The 16,942-nt window shown below is 42.9% G+C and overlaps 1 protein-coding gene across 1 annotated transcript; it reads left to right on the forward strand.

Annotated features, from left to right (window-relative positions):
• The first annotated feature begins 479 nt into the window (after positions 1 to 479).
• On the forward strand, positions 480 to 13,503 carry LOC134615215 (vomeronasal type-2 receptor 26-like). Its single transcript, XM_063459710.1, has 3 exons — positions 480 to 623; positions 12,599 to 12,617; positions 12,749 to 13,503. Exons 1-3 carry the CDS (start codon positions 480 to 482, stop codon positions 13,501 to 13,503), a joined length of 918 nt encoding a protein of 305 aa, XP_063315780.1.
• Positions 13,504 to 16,942: the final 3,439 nt, after the last annotated feature.

Genomic DNA, 16,942 nt, shown 5'->3' on the forward strand with positions numbered 1-16,942 from the left:
TCCTCTCCGTGGACTCCCGGTCCAAGCACCCTCCCAGCAAGCCTACTCCGGGGCGACCTGCATTGCTTCCAGTGCAACCAGCCTGGCCACTGCAAAGTGAACTGCCCCCAAAACCGGGGAAGATCGCAGTGGGTCACCCTTGTAGTCCTTACCAACCTATGATCCGCAGCTCTCTGCTACCACAACGACCCCACAGAGTTCCAGAACCCAGAAAAAGAAGCCTGGACCATCTTACATGAGGTCAACCCCGTCCAGGCCACCCAAGATAACCGGGGCGACCACAGACAGGCAGTACAGATGAACGGGCACAGAGACACAGGAGTCATGTTAACGCTGGTGCATCCACAGCTTGTTCCGGAGGAAGAACAGACGGGGGCACCATAGCTGTCTGAGTGGCTGGAGGGAACGTCCACTATCTACCCACTGCACACGTCCACCTGGATTGGGGCGCTGGAGCCTGGAGAATCGAAGTGGGCCTCATGGACTGGCTGCCCGCCGAGGGACTTCTCGGCAACGACCTGGGACATGCTTTCGTCCCCATCCTGACCCAGGAGGAAGTCTACCCTGTGATGGCCCGCCAGCAAGCCCGCACCACTCCGGACAGCTCACATTTTGAGGCCCAGGTAGGCACCCATGTCCCTTTCCACCCTTTAAGGTCCTTCAGAAAGCCCCGTCAGCAAAAACCCAGAGTCCGCCCCCTGCCCTCTTGGCGCCATTCCCGCACTGTGACGAGACCAATCTCACCACGTTGCATTGGAGAAGCCTGGTTGCCTGCCTGCTGCATTTTGACTATGGACCGGCATTTAAATACTTTATTTTCCTATGCAGAAAGGTCTATTCTTGTATTTCTGCTCTGGCGTTCGGTAGATTCTAGGATTTACTGAATGAACTCATTTAACCCAGATAGCTATGCCATGGAGCCTATTCGTGTAATAAAAGACTTTGGCTCCATGGCAATTGAACTGTTTGTGTGTGGTCTGAGAGCCATTCAGTAATAATAGGGTAAGTGGCGCTAAACAATATGTAAATAGAATAACAAATCCCAGTGCGTCTAAAACCAAACCAGTGTTTTAGTCACCCTAAAAACACTTACATTAGTACAAATGGATACATGAGAAGGTGGTTTTGCGCACACAGTGGATGATTGATGAGATAATCTGTAACATAGACAGCTATCATAGGGCAATATGCACAAACCAATAACTGGTATAAAAAATGATTAGGAGCACTCACACTTTAGAGAGCCATATAAGTCGGCTCTCTACTGTAGTAGCATGTAGAATACTCTGTGGTTGGAATGGTCCCCCAGGAACAAGAATCAAATTCTGTCTGGATACAATCAGGAACCAAAATAAAATATAAATAACGTATTTTATTTAGAAATAAAAACTGAATAAGCACAACGCGTTTCGACCACTCAATTGGGTCTTCCTCAGGTGCAATACTAGTACAAACATATAACATGCTTTTATACCTTATAAAATTAAAAAATAACACCCACATGTGAAATGTTCAAACTCCACCCTTCCAAGCCCATATATGGGAATTCCGGTTCCCATTCCCCTCCCAAAATGGAGAAGGTCACCCAATATGGACTTTTTAATACGCGTTGTCCAGACAGATAGCCCTAGATAAATGATCCGTGAGCACTTCCCCTGGACATTCCCCAGCTGATCCGTCGGGATCAGGCAGTATACGCTGGTTGTTGGTTAAGGGGGAGCTGTGTGGCTGGACCGCTGCATAAACTATGAATTACCTTGTTTTATATGTATGGATGTGCCCTCCTAAAAGGTGTGTTTCCACTGTTTAACCTCCCCATTCTGTAGTTTTGACCGAAATCCATGCAAAATACCTTTTGACCACCCTGGCACTTCATTTAGTGGGTGGGTGGCCACCGGTTCGTATTACCGAAGACCCACCAGGGGGAGCATTCGTCTCCTGAACCATGCCGGACCACCCCGATACTCCAATTAGAACGTCTAGTTTGAATGTTCACACCTCACTAACGAGATGTGAAAACCACAGACCGCAAGGGAACAAGCGGAGCGTACTTCACCGAACTCCCACCAGGGGGGAGTTTCGACTCCTGAACCAGCCTATGTACACTGTCTTTGATTCCGGTGTCAGGGACCTACTCCCCAACAGAGCTATAATCACTCCCTATCCCTTCCCCCTACCTGGGAGCTATGAGGCTAGGATCATGTCTGCCCAGGGGAGCGCTCTCTCCAGTGGATACCTGCATGGGAATATCAACCAGAGAGAGGGACGCGCGCCAGCAGGAAGTCCCTGGGGCTGTGAGTCGGAGAAGGAGCGCCCATTCAAACTAGGTTTGCATCATTCTCCTGGTTGATCGGCATGAGTAAAGTGCTGACTGGTCACCGCAGGGAGCGGGCGACCAATCATAGAAGGAGCGCTGTTCGGATGGGGGTTTCACGTCCTTTCTTCTGATTGGGCAGCGAAACCCCTCTCAACCCCGGGCACTGATTGGCACGAATTGGTTTTGCGCCTTTCAGTGGATTGGTACAATCGGGTTTTGCGCCCTTTCCCCTGATTGGATGGCGAAACCCCTCCCTTCCTCGAGCACTCATTGGTGCGCCTTTTCTTCGAATTTGGCGGCAAAACTCCATCCTCCCCCGAACTTGATTGGCGCAATTTGGTTTGCGCCCTTTCAGCTGATTGGTAGTTGCTTGTTTTAGGCATGAAGTTTGAATTTGCTGGACTAAACCAAGCAATACCATGGGACTAATTTCGGGAAGTGGAACAGAAAGAGGACACTACCTATGTGATCGGCCCCTACTCGGGTACCGGAGTCCGACGCCTGTTGCACGTGAACATGCTCAAGCCCTACCATGAGTAGACACAGGATGTTGACGCCATTTGTGTGCCAGCCTCGGAAGATTATGGCAATCTTCCCCTGCCTGACCTCCTAGAGGATGGGATTCAGGCAGGGTCCATAGAAGAAGTCCAGTTATGGGACCAACTAACCGAAAGCGAACGCAGGGAGGCGAAACAGAACCTGTTTGCCAAGCGAACAACCTTCTCCAACCTGCCAGGGTATACCCCCCCTAGCCACCCATAGAGTGGAGACCCCAGGGGGAGCATTCGTCTCCTGAACTGTGCCAGACCACCCCGATACTCCAATTAGAACGTTTAGTTAGAATGTTCATACCTCACTAACGAGGTGTGAAAACCACAGACCACAAGGGAACAAGCGGCACGTGCTTCCCCTGGGTGACCGCCGGTGCAAATCACCGAACTCCCACTAGGGTGAAGATTTGTCTCCTGAACCGGCCCGTGTACACTGTCTTTGATCACGGTGTCAGGGATCATCCTACCTACTCCCCAACAGAGCTATAATCACTCATCCCTTCCAGTGGAAGCCTGCTTTGGAATATCAACCAGAGAGAGGGACGAGCGCCAGCAGGGAGTCCCTGGGGCTGTGAATTTGAGAAGGAGCACCATTCTCCTGGTTGATCGGCACGAGTAAAGTGCTAATTGGTCGCCGCAGGGAGCAGGGACCAATTAGAGATGGAGCGTTGTTCAGATGGGGGTTTTGTGCCTTTTATTTTGATTGGGCTGCAAAACCCCTCTCAACCCCGGGCACTGATTGGTGCAAATTGGTTTCATGCCTTTCAGCGGATTGGTGCAATCGGGTTTCACGCCCTTCCCCCTGATTGGGTGGCGAAACCCCTCCCTTCCCCGAGCACTCATTGGTGCAGCCGAGTTTCGCACTCTTTCTTCTAACTGGGCAGCAAAACTCCGTCCTCCACTAAACTCTGATTGGCGCAATTTTGTTTGCGCCCTTTAAGCTGATTGGTGGTTGCTTGTTTTAGGTGCGAAATTTGAATTTGCCAGACTAAACCAAGCAACACCATGGAACTAATTTAGGGGTGTACAGAGCCTCAAGCCACAGACTTTCAATGCTGATATCTCGGGCTCTGTACATCCGATCACCCTGCTTTTTGCAGGGATCCTAGATGGGACCCGGGGCTGTTCAGCACTATAGTTTTAACCCTGTACCCCCTTCCTGTCCCTGGGCGCCGAGCCCCAAATTTCACCCCCTGTATGTAATGTGTATTCATGTGTGTGCCTGTGTCCTGTTAGTATCTCCCAGAGTGGGAGATGGTTATCTGTCACCCTGCCCCCTCCTGCTTGGTTTTTGTGTTGTGTGGATGGAGACTCCCTGTGGGGGTCTGTGCATAAAAAGCTGTGTGCCCTAATAAAGATTGTCAAAAGTTGAATCCTGGAGAACTGTCCCGTCCAGTTACTGGGGAAATGGGTCTGAAATATCGTAACAAAAGGGGGTAACCAGCCAGGTTACCCAGGTCCCGCTACACCCTGTTGTGCTTCCAGAGGTATTGTTCTGTTTGCCCACAGTCTATGGGCCCTTTGTTGATCCATGGGGATGGGAGTTACTTGTTCTGGTTTCAATTTATTAGGGTCTTTTGGATGGTGCTAGAGTTACTTGCCATTCTGGGGAGGGAATTCGGGGGTCGCTCCTTCCGGATCGGTTTCTACGAGCAGGATATCCAGAGGATTGGTGGATGGAAGTCTAGGAGGTTTTGGTCCTATGTGCGCCCGACTGGGCTGATTGTGTTTGTTTTCCCTGTGTTTCCTCCACAGGGTCTAGCCGACGGGTCTTGTTAGTCGGACATTCCTATGTCTATTGGGCCCATATCCATGCAGGGGTCCGACCTGGTGGGACTCGTCTCTGTCTTTCGACAGAGTTGGCAGATGTCAGATGGTTTGGGACTTGGGGCATGCAATGGGTACAGCTGCTTCTTGTGGGCCTTGATTTATTTAATTTAGCTTTACAGGATGTTCTAGAGTAGGCGATAGCATGGGTGGGGGGTCGCACCAGCTGATTTAGGGGTAAAGTAATGGTGCTGGTGGCGGGTAAGGTCCTTGCCAATCTGGGTTGGAGCAAGAGTACAGGGGAAAGAAGAAAGGTTGGGGCCAATCCCTCCCCTAACCTCTGGTAAATTGTTGGACAAACGGATGTGAACACTAAACCAAAGGCCAGATAGAGGTTGGCATGGTAGTAAAGTAAGGTTAAGTTGGAGGCCAAGTGGTGGTTAGGACAAAGAGGGAGGGCAGGCGCCCAGGAGTACTCGTGATTGGTGCTGGAATTGGTTGGCAAGGACAAGTCTACAGTTAAATTGTATATCATGTTGATATTGTTAGTAAGTGGTTATTTATTGGTTAATTACCGTATATACTCGAGTATAAGCCGAGTTTTTCAGCACATTTTTTGTGCTGAAAAACCCCAACTCGGCTTATACTCGAGTCACTGTCTGTATTATGGCAATTTACATTGCCATAATACAGACAGGGGGCTGTGTGCGGTTACTTACCTCTCCTGCAGCTCCTGTCAGCTCCCTTCTCCTCTGCGCTGGTCCGTTCAGCACCTCTGTCAGCTCCCAGTGTAAATCTCACGAGAGCCGCGGGGTCATAGTGCGGCCGCGAGACTTACAGTGTGAGCTGACAGAGGAGCTGCACGGACCGGCGCGGAGGAGAAGGGAGCTGACAGGAGCTGCAGGAGAGGTAAGTGCTCCCTGCCAGCCCCTCTCTTCCCCCCACTGAACTGCCAATGCCACTGGACCACATGGAGAGGAGAGCATCCCTCCCTGCCATGTATCAAGCAGGGAGGGGGAGACGAAAAAAAAAATATAATAATAAAATAAAATAATATTTTAAAAATAATAATAATAATAAAAAAACAATTATTTAAATTATTTAAAAAAAATTATAATAAAAATGCCCACCCCCCACCAAGGCTCTGCAACACACACACACACACAATGCATCACACACACTCACACCGCATTCATATACACACACACTGCATTCATACACATACTGCATTCATACACACACGCACACACACACACTGCACTCATACACACACTGCACTCGTACACACACACACACTGCACTCGTACACACACACTGCACTCATACACACACACACACTGCACTCATACACACACCGCACTCACACACACACTGCACTCATACACACACTGCACTCATACACACACTGCATTCATACACACACACACACTGCACTCATACACACACACTGCACTCATACACACACTGCACTCATACACACACTGCACCCGTACACACACACTGCACCCATACACACACTGCACTCGTACACACACTGCACTCATACACACACACACTGCACTCATTATATACACACACTGTAAATAAATATTCAATTAATATAATTTTTTTAGGATTTAATTTTATTTATAAATTTACCAGTAGCTGCTGCATTTCCCACCCTAGTCTTATACTCGAGTCAATACGTTTTCCCAGTTTTTAGGGGTAAAATTAGGGGCCTCGGCTTAAATTCGGGTCGGCTTATACTCGAGTATATACAGTATATTTGTTACATTATAAATAAAGCTGTGGTCTGTTTTATACCACAACTATGTCTCAGGTTTTTATTGGGGGAGAATGGATGGTAAAGAAGGTGACATGGTAACTACAAAAGTGTCCAATGGAATCAAAAGGCCATTATGATTTCTCATGTAGTGCCTAACAATAGCATACTTTGATTTCTCGTGTGCAAGCTATTCTAAGAATGTGTTCATCCAATAGTACATTTCTATGTATTATTAGTCCTTGGCTATATGTTTTCCCATTTTTGAGCTCACTGACACTGCAATATGTATTGATTCATGTGACAGATCCATCTGTATAGACTTATATTGCTGGTTCGTCTGTTTGCCTTATTTTCGCTGGATTTCCTGTCCGTATGCCCCTGTTCGTGTGTTTCTCCAAATACCGATTGAAACTACCGAACGGACGGCCACCCAGGAGAGGAGTGTGCTGCTGGTTAACCTATTGGCCTCAATTAGAACGTTGCGGTTAACCGCAGACACCTCTCCATTCCATTCGTACGGGTGGTCGTCGTTCGTATGCTGACCACGAGGCGGCGGCCATTTTGGGACACGAGGAGAATCAGCGGTGTTCGGTGAAAATCCTATGGAACTAAAAACGGATACTTTATCTGCCGAACACCGCTGGAAGTCGCTGCCCACCTTCTATTTCGTCGAGGCGTACGAACACCGGTCAGTTCGGGAGTTTCTAACATTCGTATGGACTTTACCCAGATAGCCGTCCCATGGAGTCATTCGTATACCGAAGGACTTGTGAAAGACTTTGACTCCATGGCAATTGAACTAGGTACATCGGATCTGATCGCTATTCGGTAGAAATATGCACTCAGATCCAGGCTATCTGGGTATACGTTACATGAACCATATGCATTCGGTATTTCTTAAGTTATGTATTTTATTGTATTTTTCCTATTGTATTTTAAAATGGCGATTGTCTCTATCCTGGGAGATAATTAGGTTTCTTCCTAATTATCTCCGGGATAGAGAAGAAGGATTTATGGGTAAGATGGGAAGGGCTTATATTGAAGCCACTGCGATTGGCTACTGTCCAATATGTTTTACAGTCTTCCACAAAGTCCCCTAGGGGAGTTTCCACCTTGTGGAGACCCGCATAAATACCGGGCAGGTAGCCCCCATTAAACACATTCCTGTTTGATCTTCAAGACGAAGCTTGGTCTCGTTTGTGGAGGGATTTATTATTGGGACAGTACTTTCGTTATTTCTAGCTGTGGAAGGAGTTCGACTGAATTGCTGATTGGGAGTTGTCGCGTCCGTATGCTCCATTCGGGAGTTTGACGATCGGCTGGATTAAAACTGCATTTCTGGAGAAAGGGGATTATGCACTAAACGGCGGCTTTATCTACCTGGCGGTGAGTGTCGTAACAATTCAAATCACACTTTTTATCGGAATAATCTTTCATTAACAGCAATTCTTTTCTCACGTTTTTTTTCAGTTTTGAGCTCCTGTGTTCAGTGATTGCTCTCTTCTAATATGTCCTCCTCTGGCAGACTCATTCATTTAAATTATTTAAGTTATGTATTTCTATGATTCCATTTTATCACTGGGTGTCTCGATCGTTAAATCACCATTTTTTTTTTATTACATAGCAACCACGTATGTACAATTTGTTTAACCTTTTAAACGGTATGGCTCTGAAAAAATAAAAGAAGGTTTCTGTGCCTTTTGGGCAGTAACAGTACCTCTTCTGGTTATCAAGCCAGATCTTCCAGCCAAGTACATAGAATAGAAATACAACAAAGGGGAGACCAATCTATTGCAATATTGAAATAACTACTAAAATAAAAATAAAAACTTCTACTACATAAAAGGAATGTTATTATGTACAAAAATTAAAATAAAATATGACATACATGTTCTACATGTTTAAAAGGGCCTTTAAAAAAAATGATTCATTCCATCCATAATGTTAACCTTTTTTGAGATGATAATTTGATTTTCTTTCTAAAACAAAAGACTTTAGCAAAATGCATAACATGAAAGTGTTATGACATAAGTATGTTTGTGTTCTTGTTCTGATTTTTTATTTGTCTATTTCATAGGAAATGCATTTATATTTAGACATTACTACGCCTAAAAGTTTTAATTGCTCTAGATCCCCCTCTCCAGATGTTCTGAGGATTGTCTTCCTGGTCATAGAAGAGTTCTATTGAAAGGGATACATACATGCTGCTTTGACTGCGTACTATGCTCAGAAGGGGAGATTTCAAACAAAAGAGGTGGGCAATACATCTGATACCTATTTTAGCTTGTGGGGCCCTTGCAGAGAATATTCAGGCTATGAAATAGTATTTTTAAATACATTTGTGGAGTGAAGTTAAAACATTTATATTATTTTCCTAATGGGAATAAAGATAAATAAAATAATATATGGATTGAAAGGTTCCTCTATTTGAACAAGTTTTAAGACTGCCAAAAAGTCTCTCCATGGCTTAGCCATCAATATGGTACAAAGGAATAAAACATAACAAAAACCACAGTAACTGGTGTGTATCTGCAAGATAGCAGAAATATATAAGGTCCTCTTTGAATTACATAAAAGGAGAGCCAATTACTCTTCCTTATTGTTATTGTGATTAATATTATTATTATTATTATTATTATTATTATTGTTATTTTTATTGTTATGTTGTTGTATTTTATTTCTAACTGTCTAAACTCCTACTTTTTGTGGCTGGTGAATTTGTTTCTGTATTTTAGGTTATCCAACCACTATTTACTCAGCACTTCCTTCCTTTTTTTTTCTTCCGTAATGTATAATTTGCTGCAAATTCAAGACGAATTCAAAGAGAATTTCAAATGAAAGGTCAAAATAGCCACTAAACATTGCGGACATTTTTTCATTTTTGCTATGTGTTTGTTCTACCAAAATTTTCTATGTGTGTGTGTATGTGTTTTTGTCCCCCTCGACCCTGTGCCGCTGGTATTGCAATAATACCGGCAATACAAATGTCTGTCTCAGTATAAACAGAGATTATTCTCGGTAGGGGCCAGTAAGAGTCACTGTTTGTGTAGAGAGAGGCAGGGATAAGAAGTTACAGCATCTCCCTCCCTGCCTCTCTCTACTCACTGATCCACGGGGGAGCAGCTCTGCACAGAGAGTCCATACAGCATAATGTATAAATTGATATTCAAAATATGCACAAAATTAGTGAAGCTCAATATCAATAAATTCTCTCTTAATTTGTAGAGTAAAAACTATATATAGGATTTCAATGCATTTTGATTGTTACAGGCCAAAAAAAAGAACGTGTTTTAAAAATATAGAAAATTGAAACTCATATTTTTTATATTAGAATTTAAACAAAAAAACACAAAGTATAAAAAATGTTTATATTTATATTTAGGGATAAATGGGGAAATCCTAATCTCATTTTAGATATTTATTGACGTATTAATAGATACTGATGAGCTGTTAACAATAACTAAGCAATCTCATTCCCACCATTCCAATACTTTTTGAGAACACATTACTAGTATACAGGGCTGTGTTTGTATGTACTGTTGACATTTGAATGCAGGTGTGTATTTGTGTGTAGTGTTGGCATTTGAATGCTGAGATGTATGCACATATACACATGCACTGCCAAACACACATACACACACACACACAGATAAACACACACACACACACACACACACACTAAAACACATGCAGCTATACAGACACATTAGCAGGTACTTTTCCTGGGGTCCAGTGTGCTAGCTGGGTTTCTTGGGAGTTGGGGTCTGGCTCTCCTTGATGAGTCCCCCCTCCACACTGCCTCTTGGCTCTGCCTCCCTCCCGCGTGGCTCATCATCTCTATGGAAGGAAGTGACTTGCGGCTGTCACTTCCTCCCTGTCACATATTCATCCGCTTATAAAATTGTGGTTAATGACATTTGCTGTCCACACTGGAAAAGTTGTGCCGAGCAGCAACCTAATCCACATAAGGGTTAATGCTGAGCAGCAATTATGCAAATGAAACCTGGTAACTGACTTTGGGGTCAAAGGCCGGTTACAGCCTATCAGATCTAGAGGAGGGGTATTTAGGCCCAGTTCTCATCCTGCTCAGTGCCCTGTCGTGGTTACCCTTGTGGTTGTCCGGGAGCGCGTTCCTATTTATAGTTTTCTACCTGGTTTTTGACGTTGGCTTTGTTTATTGACTTCTCTATATTCTGGTATCATGACTCCTGGCTTTCCTCATCGCTACGTCCCTTTCTGTGTTCCCTGACCTCGGCTAGTATTTTGACTACTCTATGTACGTTAAATCCGGCCATTCTAAGGACCGGTAATACGTTACTTATTTGTCATCCGTGCTATACAGTTCTACGTGCTGGGTCATACAGTAATCCTGACACTCCCATGCTGCCGTTAGGGGCCCAGTCACACTGTTAAAGGGCCACAGTGCCCGACCGGGCCTCTGCTGAAACATGCTTACCATGTGGACCCTAAGTGTATGGGCGACCCAGTGGGCCCCCCTAGTGTGTCAAACTGGAGCAGCTGCAATACCAGCAGCGCCGGCCCATGGGGATTTATTTTCTTCGCTGGATACAGATGGCGGGACAGCTTTTGCCCTGCGTTAAAGACAGCCCTGCTAGTATTGGATTGATAAAAAGGTGCTCTATAACTTACTTGAACACCTTCTCATAACAATTAACTTTTATTCGTGTTAGCACATAAACATAGCAAACACCACAAATACGTTTGCTGATTTAATTGACTAGAACACTCCCCCTGCTAGCTGTGACAGAACAAAAACATAAAATAGGGTGGGTGGGAGGGAAGTTGTTTGCTGGCCAGAATCCCAACAGGCACTGAGGTAAACTGATACCTGCCCCACTACAAACCTATAACCACTCCCCTAAACACATACAGCCAATCACTAGCACCATCCCCACATTCATACATGTGCCCTTGTCTGTTTAGCTGTGCTGACTCCCCAGGGCCTTATCTGAATGTCCATATTGAACATAATAGGTCAGTTACACACAGAGTGTGCTCTGTTATTTGTGCAAAGCTTAAATTCATATTTTTAACCACACATCTCAATCCCTGCCTCCCCGAAGATAAAACCATATGATTCTCTGATTATCAGGCACATTACAAGAATTCTATGAAGCTATCAAGATCTAGATGGCCAGAGTTTGAGATCCTGGCTCTTACCAAACAATGCAAATTATATCTTACTAAAAATGTACTAATTATGTTATCTAGGGTCCAGACACATCCCAATGATTAAAGTCAAACTATTTAGGAATGATTTGATATAAACCAGGACTCTTATATTGCTGCTATCAGAATCATGTCACTAATTTTGTGGACCAAGTATTGATTGCATAAAAGCAGACCCTAAAGATTAAAAGATGACCATGCCAGAATAATTCATGAATGGGAAGAGTTAAATTAAAATTTTTACTTATTATTGCAAAGAAGATTTACATTAACATTTATTTTATAATTCCATGACATCTATTTTCATAACAAGAGAACATTTTGACTAGTGCTAAGTATGATTAGCTACATAATGCAATGTACTTTATAGCAGTCTATACATCTGATCTGTAATTATTATAGCAGTCCATACATCTGATCTGTAATTATTATAGCAGTCCATACATCTGATCTGTAATTATTATAGCAGTCCATACATCTGATCTGTAATTATTATAGCAGTCCATACATCTGATCTGTAATTATTATAGCAGTCCATACATCTGATCTGTAATTATTTGTCTGTTGTGTAGAATATTTTTTAATTCATGGAATTTGATAGCACAATTTCAAAAGATTTATGTCACCAACATTTTGTCCATAGAGTGATCATTTTCTAGCATGCTAAATCCATTATTGACTTACACTTAAATGCAAAAATGCAATAAACAACGAGGAAATAAAGTACGGAGGAAACAAAACACAACCTACATAACCTATTAGCAAGATAAACAACACCTGTCTTTGTGTACATAGTGAATGTTAATAAAGAGGGTGAATTTTCAAAACAAAAATCAAAAATACAGGAGAATATCAAAGTGCAAAATATTGGCATTTATTGTGGATGTATATATATATATATATATATATATATATATATATATATATTTTTTTTTTTAATAAAGCTTATTGATGCTTCAATTGCTGCAAATGTTCTATAAATTTGTTTCATATTTGAATTTGTTGTAGATGGATTATCCTGTCACAGGTGTCAAATTCACCAGTGGCCAGATGAAAAAAAAGAGATATGTATTCAGAAGCCTACCGAATATTTGTCCTATGACAGTGGTCCACTCGTTTTAATTTTAGCTATAATTTGTGTTTCATTGTCTGTGATAGCTACCATTATTTTATGTATTTTTATATTATTTCGGAACACTCCTATTGTTAAGGCAAATAATCAAAATCTAAGCTTTCTCCTACTTGCATCACTCTTCCTGAGTTTCCTTTGTGTATTTTTGTTTCTCGGTCGACCTGTGGATATAACCTGCATGCTGCGTTCAACCTCTTTTGGAGTCCTCTTCTCGGTAGCTGTGTCTTCACTTTTTGCAAAGACAATTCTGGTCTGCATTGCTTTTAAGGCCACAAAGCCTGGTTACTCCTGGAAAAAGTGGATGGGAGCAAAAATACCCTACAGTATAGTGTTCATTTGTTCCCTTATTATGTTTCTAATATGCATCAGTTGGCTTTCTACTTCTCCTCCTTTCCAAGAGATGAACACTTCCTCTTACCCTGAAAAGATCATAATTCAGTGCAATGAAGGCTCAAATATTGCTTTATACATTGTCCTTGGTTACATGGGGTTCCTTGCAGCTGTGAGTTTCACTGTCGCTTTCCTGGTCAGAAAATTGCCAGATAGTTTTAATGAAGCCAAATTCATCACATTTAGCATGCTGGTTTTCTGCAATGTGTGGATCACTTTTATTCCAGCTTATATGAATGTTACTGGAACAAATACAGTGATTGTGGAGATTTTTGCTATATTAGCTTCTAGTGCTGGGATTCTATGCTGTATATTCTTTCCAAAGTGTTATATTATGTTGATACGGCCTAACTTAAATAAAAAAAATCACTTGCTTAAGTTGGTTACCTAAACAATGCAAAACAACAATTAATATGTAAAGAGTGATAGTAATAATGACATAATAATAAAATTATTTAAAATGAATAAAAATCAAATGTGCTTGATATGAATTCTACATAATTGTTAAAGTTATATATGATTTTTTTTTTTAATGTTATTTTTTTATTATAATTTTACAAGTTAGACAACCTCCTGGTTAAATACTTTGTTATTATTATTTGGGTCCATCAACATCTTTCAAGTCGTGACAAGCCAAATCAATATTTCTAAATGTTACAATAGGTCTGCATGTATTTCATTTCTCAAGTTAAACATTTTTAAACCATTAATATCTGGAAATATAGTCTTGAGTTGAACCGTTTGTCAAAGATTAAACATCAAAGGATAAATAGTACAATACAGTGCAAAAAAAAAAAAAAAAACCACATAAAAAAGACTTACAACATAAAAAATATCGGGTCAACCATCAAGATCTGGGAGATGGAAAGAATCAATGCCACTTCTTTAATATATTCATTTAAAATTTAGAACTAGAGCCATTTTCGGAAAGTTATTATCAGCAGTTTATCTTATTGGTGCATCTATGCCAGGGTTATTGGTTTTAGTAAGGCATAGATATTCTATTCTTTATAGTAATTGAACCATTTTTTTCCATTTCTTATTATAAGAACTGATATTAATATCTTTAAAATAAACCGCCTTTTCCATTAGACCTTGATATTGAATCTGGGTTTTTATCTCTGTTACAGAGGGAGATATATTCTGTTTCCATTTTCTGGCAATACAAAGTTTGACAGCCATCAAAACATGTATAGTCAAATACTGAGAGGATTTATCCATTTTGGGAAGTCTAGATGGAATAAAAATCTTTCTGGAGATAGAGTAATATTTAATTTTAAATCAATAAAAAGTTTAGATACTTCCAATTTAACCCCTTAACCCCTTAAGGACACATGACGTGTCTGACACGTCATGATTCCCTTTTATTCCAGAAGTTTGGTCCTTAAGGGGTTAAGGACACATGATATGTGTGACATGTAGAGATGTTGCGAACATAAAATGTTCCGTTCGCGCACGGCGAATGCGAATTTCCGCAAATGTTCGCGAACGGGCGAACCGGGCAATCCGCCATAGACTTCAATAGGCAGGTGAATTTTAAAACCCACAGGGACTCTTTCTGGCCACAATAGTGATGGAAAAGTTGTTTCAAGGGGACTAACACCTGGACTGTGGCATGCCGGAGGGGGATCCATGGCAAAACTGCCATGGAAAATTACATAGTTGATGCAGAGTCTGGTTTTAATCCATAAAGGGCATAAATCACCTAACATTCCTAAATTGTTTGGAATAACGTGCTTTAAAACATCAGGTATGATGTTGTATCGATCAGTCCATTTACACAACCGCAAACTCCCCATTTGCACAAGGTTGAACACCAAGCTAGCCATGTCCCGTTCCTTGTCCTCACTGATGTCATTCAAGGTCTATTCCTCCACCCAGCCACGTACAACACAAGGGTCCCCGAAAGGTGAAAACAAAGCCACCTTCCCCCTCTGACTCCTCTTCTTCAGACTCCTCTCTCTGCATTGCCTCTATCTGCATTATTATAAGGTGTGTTAAGTAGTACTATTCCTATCAGTTTAATCCCTGTTAAGTCCCCTATCAGGGGACGTGTATATAAAGCATCAATTTTAGGAACCGGGAGATGGAAAAAGATGCTTAGTCGGTCCTCCTAAGTCAAATTTGTGGCACTGCGCGTGCAATCTAATGTGCCACCAGATAGGAGTGGTGTGTTAAGTAGTACTATTCTTATCAGTTTAATCCCTGTTACGTCCCCTATCAGGGGACGTGTATATGGCATCGATTTTAGGAACCGGGAGATGGAAAAAGATGCTTGGTTGGTCCTCCTTCTTCAAATTTGGGGCACTGCGCGCAGCGCGTGTAATCTAATGTGCCACCAGATAGGAGTGGTGTGTCAAATAGTACTATTCTTATCAGTTTAATCCCTGTTATGTCCCCTATTAGGGGACGTGTATATGGCATCGATTTTAGGAACTGGGAGATGGAAAAAGATGCTTGGTTGGTCCTCCTACTTCAAATTTGGGGCACTGCACGCAGCGCGTGTAATCTAATGTGCCACCAGATAGGAGTGGTGTGTCAAATAGTACTATTCTTATCAGTTTAATCCCTGTTATGTCCCCTATCAGGGGACGTGTATATGGCATCGATTTTAGGAACCGGGAGATGGAAAAAGATGCTTGGTCGGTCCTCCTACTTAAAATTTGGGGCACTGCGCGTGCAATCTAATGTGCCACCAGATAGGAGTGGTGTGTTAAGTAGTACTATTCTTATCAGTTCAATCCCTGTTACGTCCCCCTCATCAGGCCTTTTTTAGTCGAATGTATGGCCCACTGTCAGTCCCTTCAGGATCCATCCCTCATTCATCTTAATAAAGGTGAGGTAGTCTAGACTTTTTTGACCTAGGCGACTTCTCTTCTTACTGACAATACCTCCTGCTGCACTGAAGGTCCTTCATGACAGGACACTTGAAGCGGGACAGGCCAGAAGTTCTATCGCAAATTGGGATAGCTCAGGCCACAGGTCAAGCCTGCACACCCAGTAGTCAAGGGGTTCATCGCTCCTCAGAGTGTCGATATCTGCAGTTAAGGCGAGGTAGTCTGCTACCTGTCGGTTGAGTCGTTCTCTGAGGGTGGACCCCGAAGGGCTGTGGCGATGCATAGGACTTAAAAAGCTCTGCATGTCCTCCATCAACAACACGTCTGTAAAGCGTCCTGTCCTTGCCGGCGTGCTTGTGGGAGGAGGAGGATTACTTTCACCTCTTCCCCTGTTAGATTCCAGTTGTGCTGTGACATCACCCTTATACACTGTGTAAAGCATACTTTTTAATTTATTTTGGAACTGCTGCATCCTTTCCAACTTGCGGTAATTCGGTAACATTTCAGGCACTTTCTGCTTATACCGGGGGCCTAGTAGCGTGGACACCCAGTACAGGTCGTTCTCCTTCAGCCTTTTTATACGAGGGTCCCTCAACAGGCACAACAGCATGAAAGACCCCATTTGCACAAGGTTGGATGCCGAGCTACTCATGTCCCATTCCTCGTCCTCAGTGATCTCACTGAAGGTATGTTCTTCTCCCCAGCCACGTACAACACCACGGGTACCAGATAGGTGACAACGAGCACCCTGGGATGCCTGTTGTGGTTGATCTTCCTCCTCCTCCACATTCCTCCTTTGACTCCTCTTCCTCACAAATCTCTTCCAGCGTTGCCGCAGGTCCAGCAAGCGATGCTGATAAGGCTGTTTCTGGTGGTGATGGAAACCACAACTCTTCCTCTTCCTCATCACGCTCATCTACGGCCTGATCCAGCACTCTTTGCAGGGCACGCTCCAGGAAGAAAACAAATGGTATGATGTCGCTGATGGTGCCT

This window comes from Pelobates fuscus, chromosome 6 (genome assembly GCF_036172605.1).
Source record: "Pelobates fuscus isolate aPelFus1 chromosome 6, aPelFus1.pri, whole genome shotgun sequence".
Taxonomy (NCBI): domain Eukaryota; kingdom Metazoa; phylum Chordata; class Amphibia; order Anura; family Pelobatidae; genus Pelobates; species Pelobates fuscus.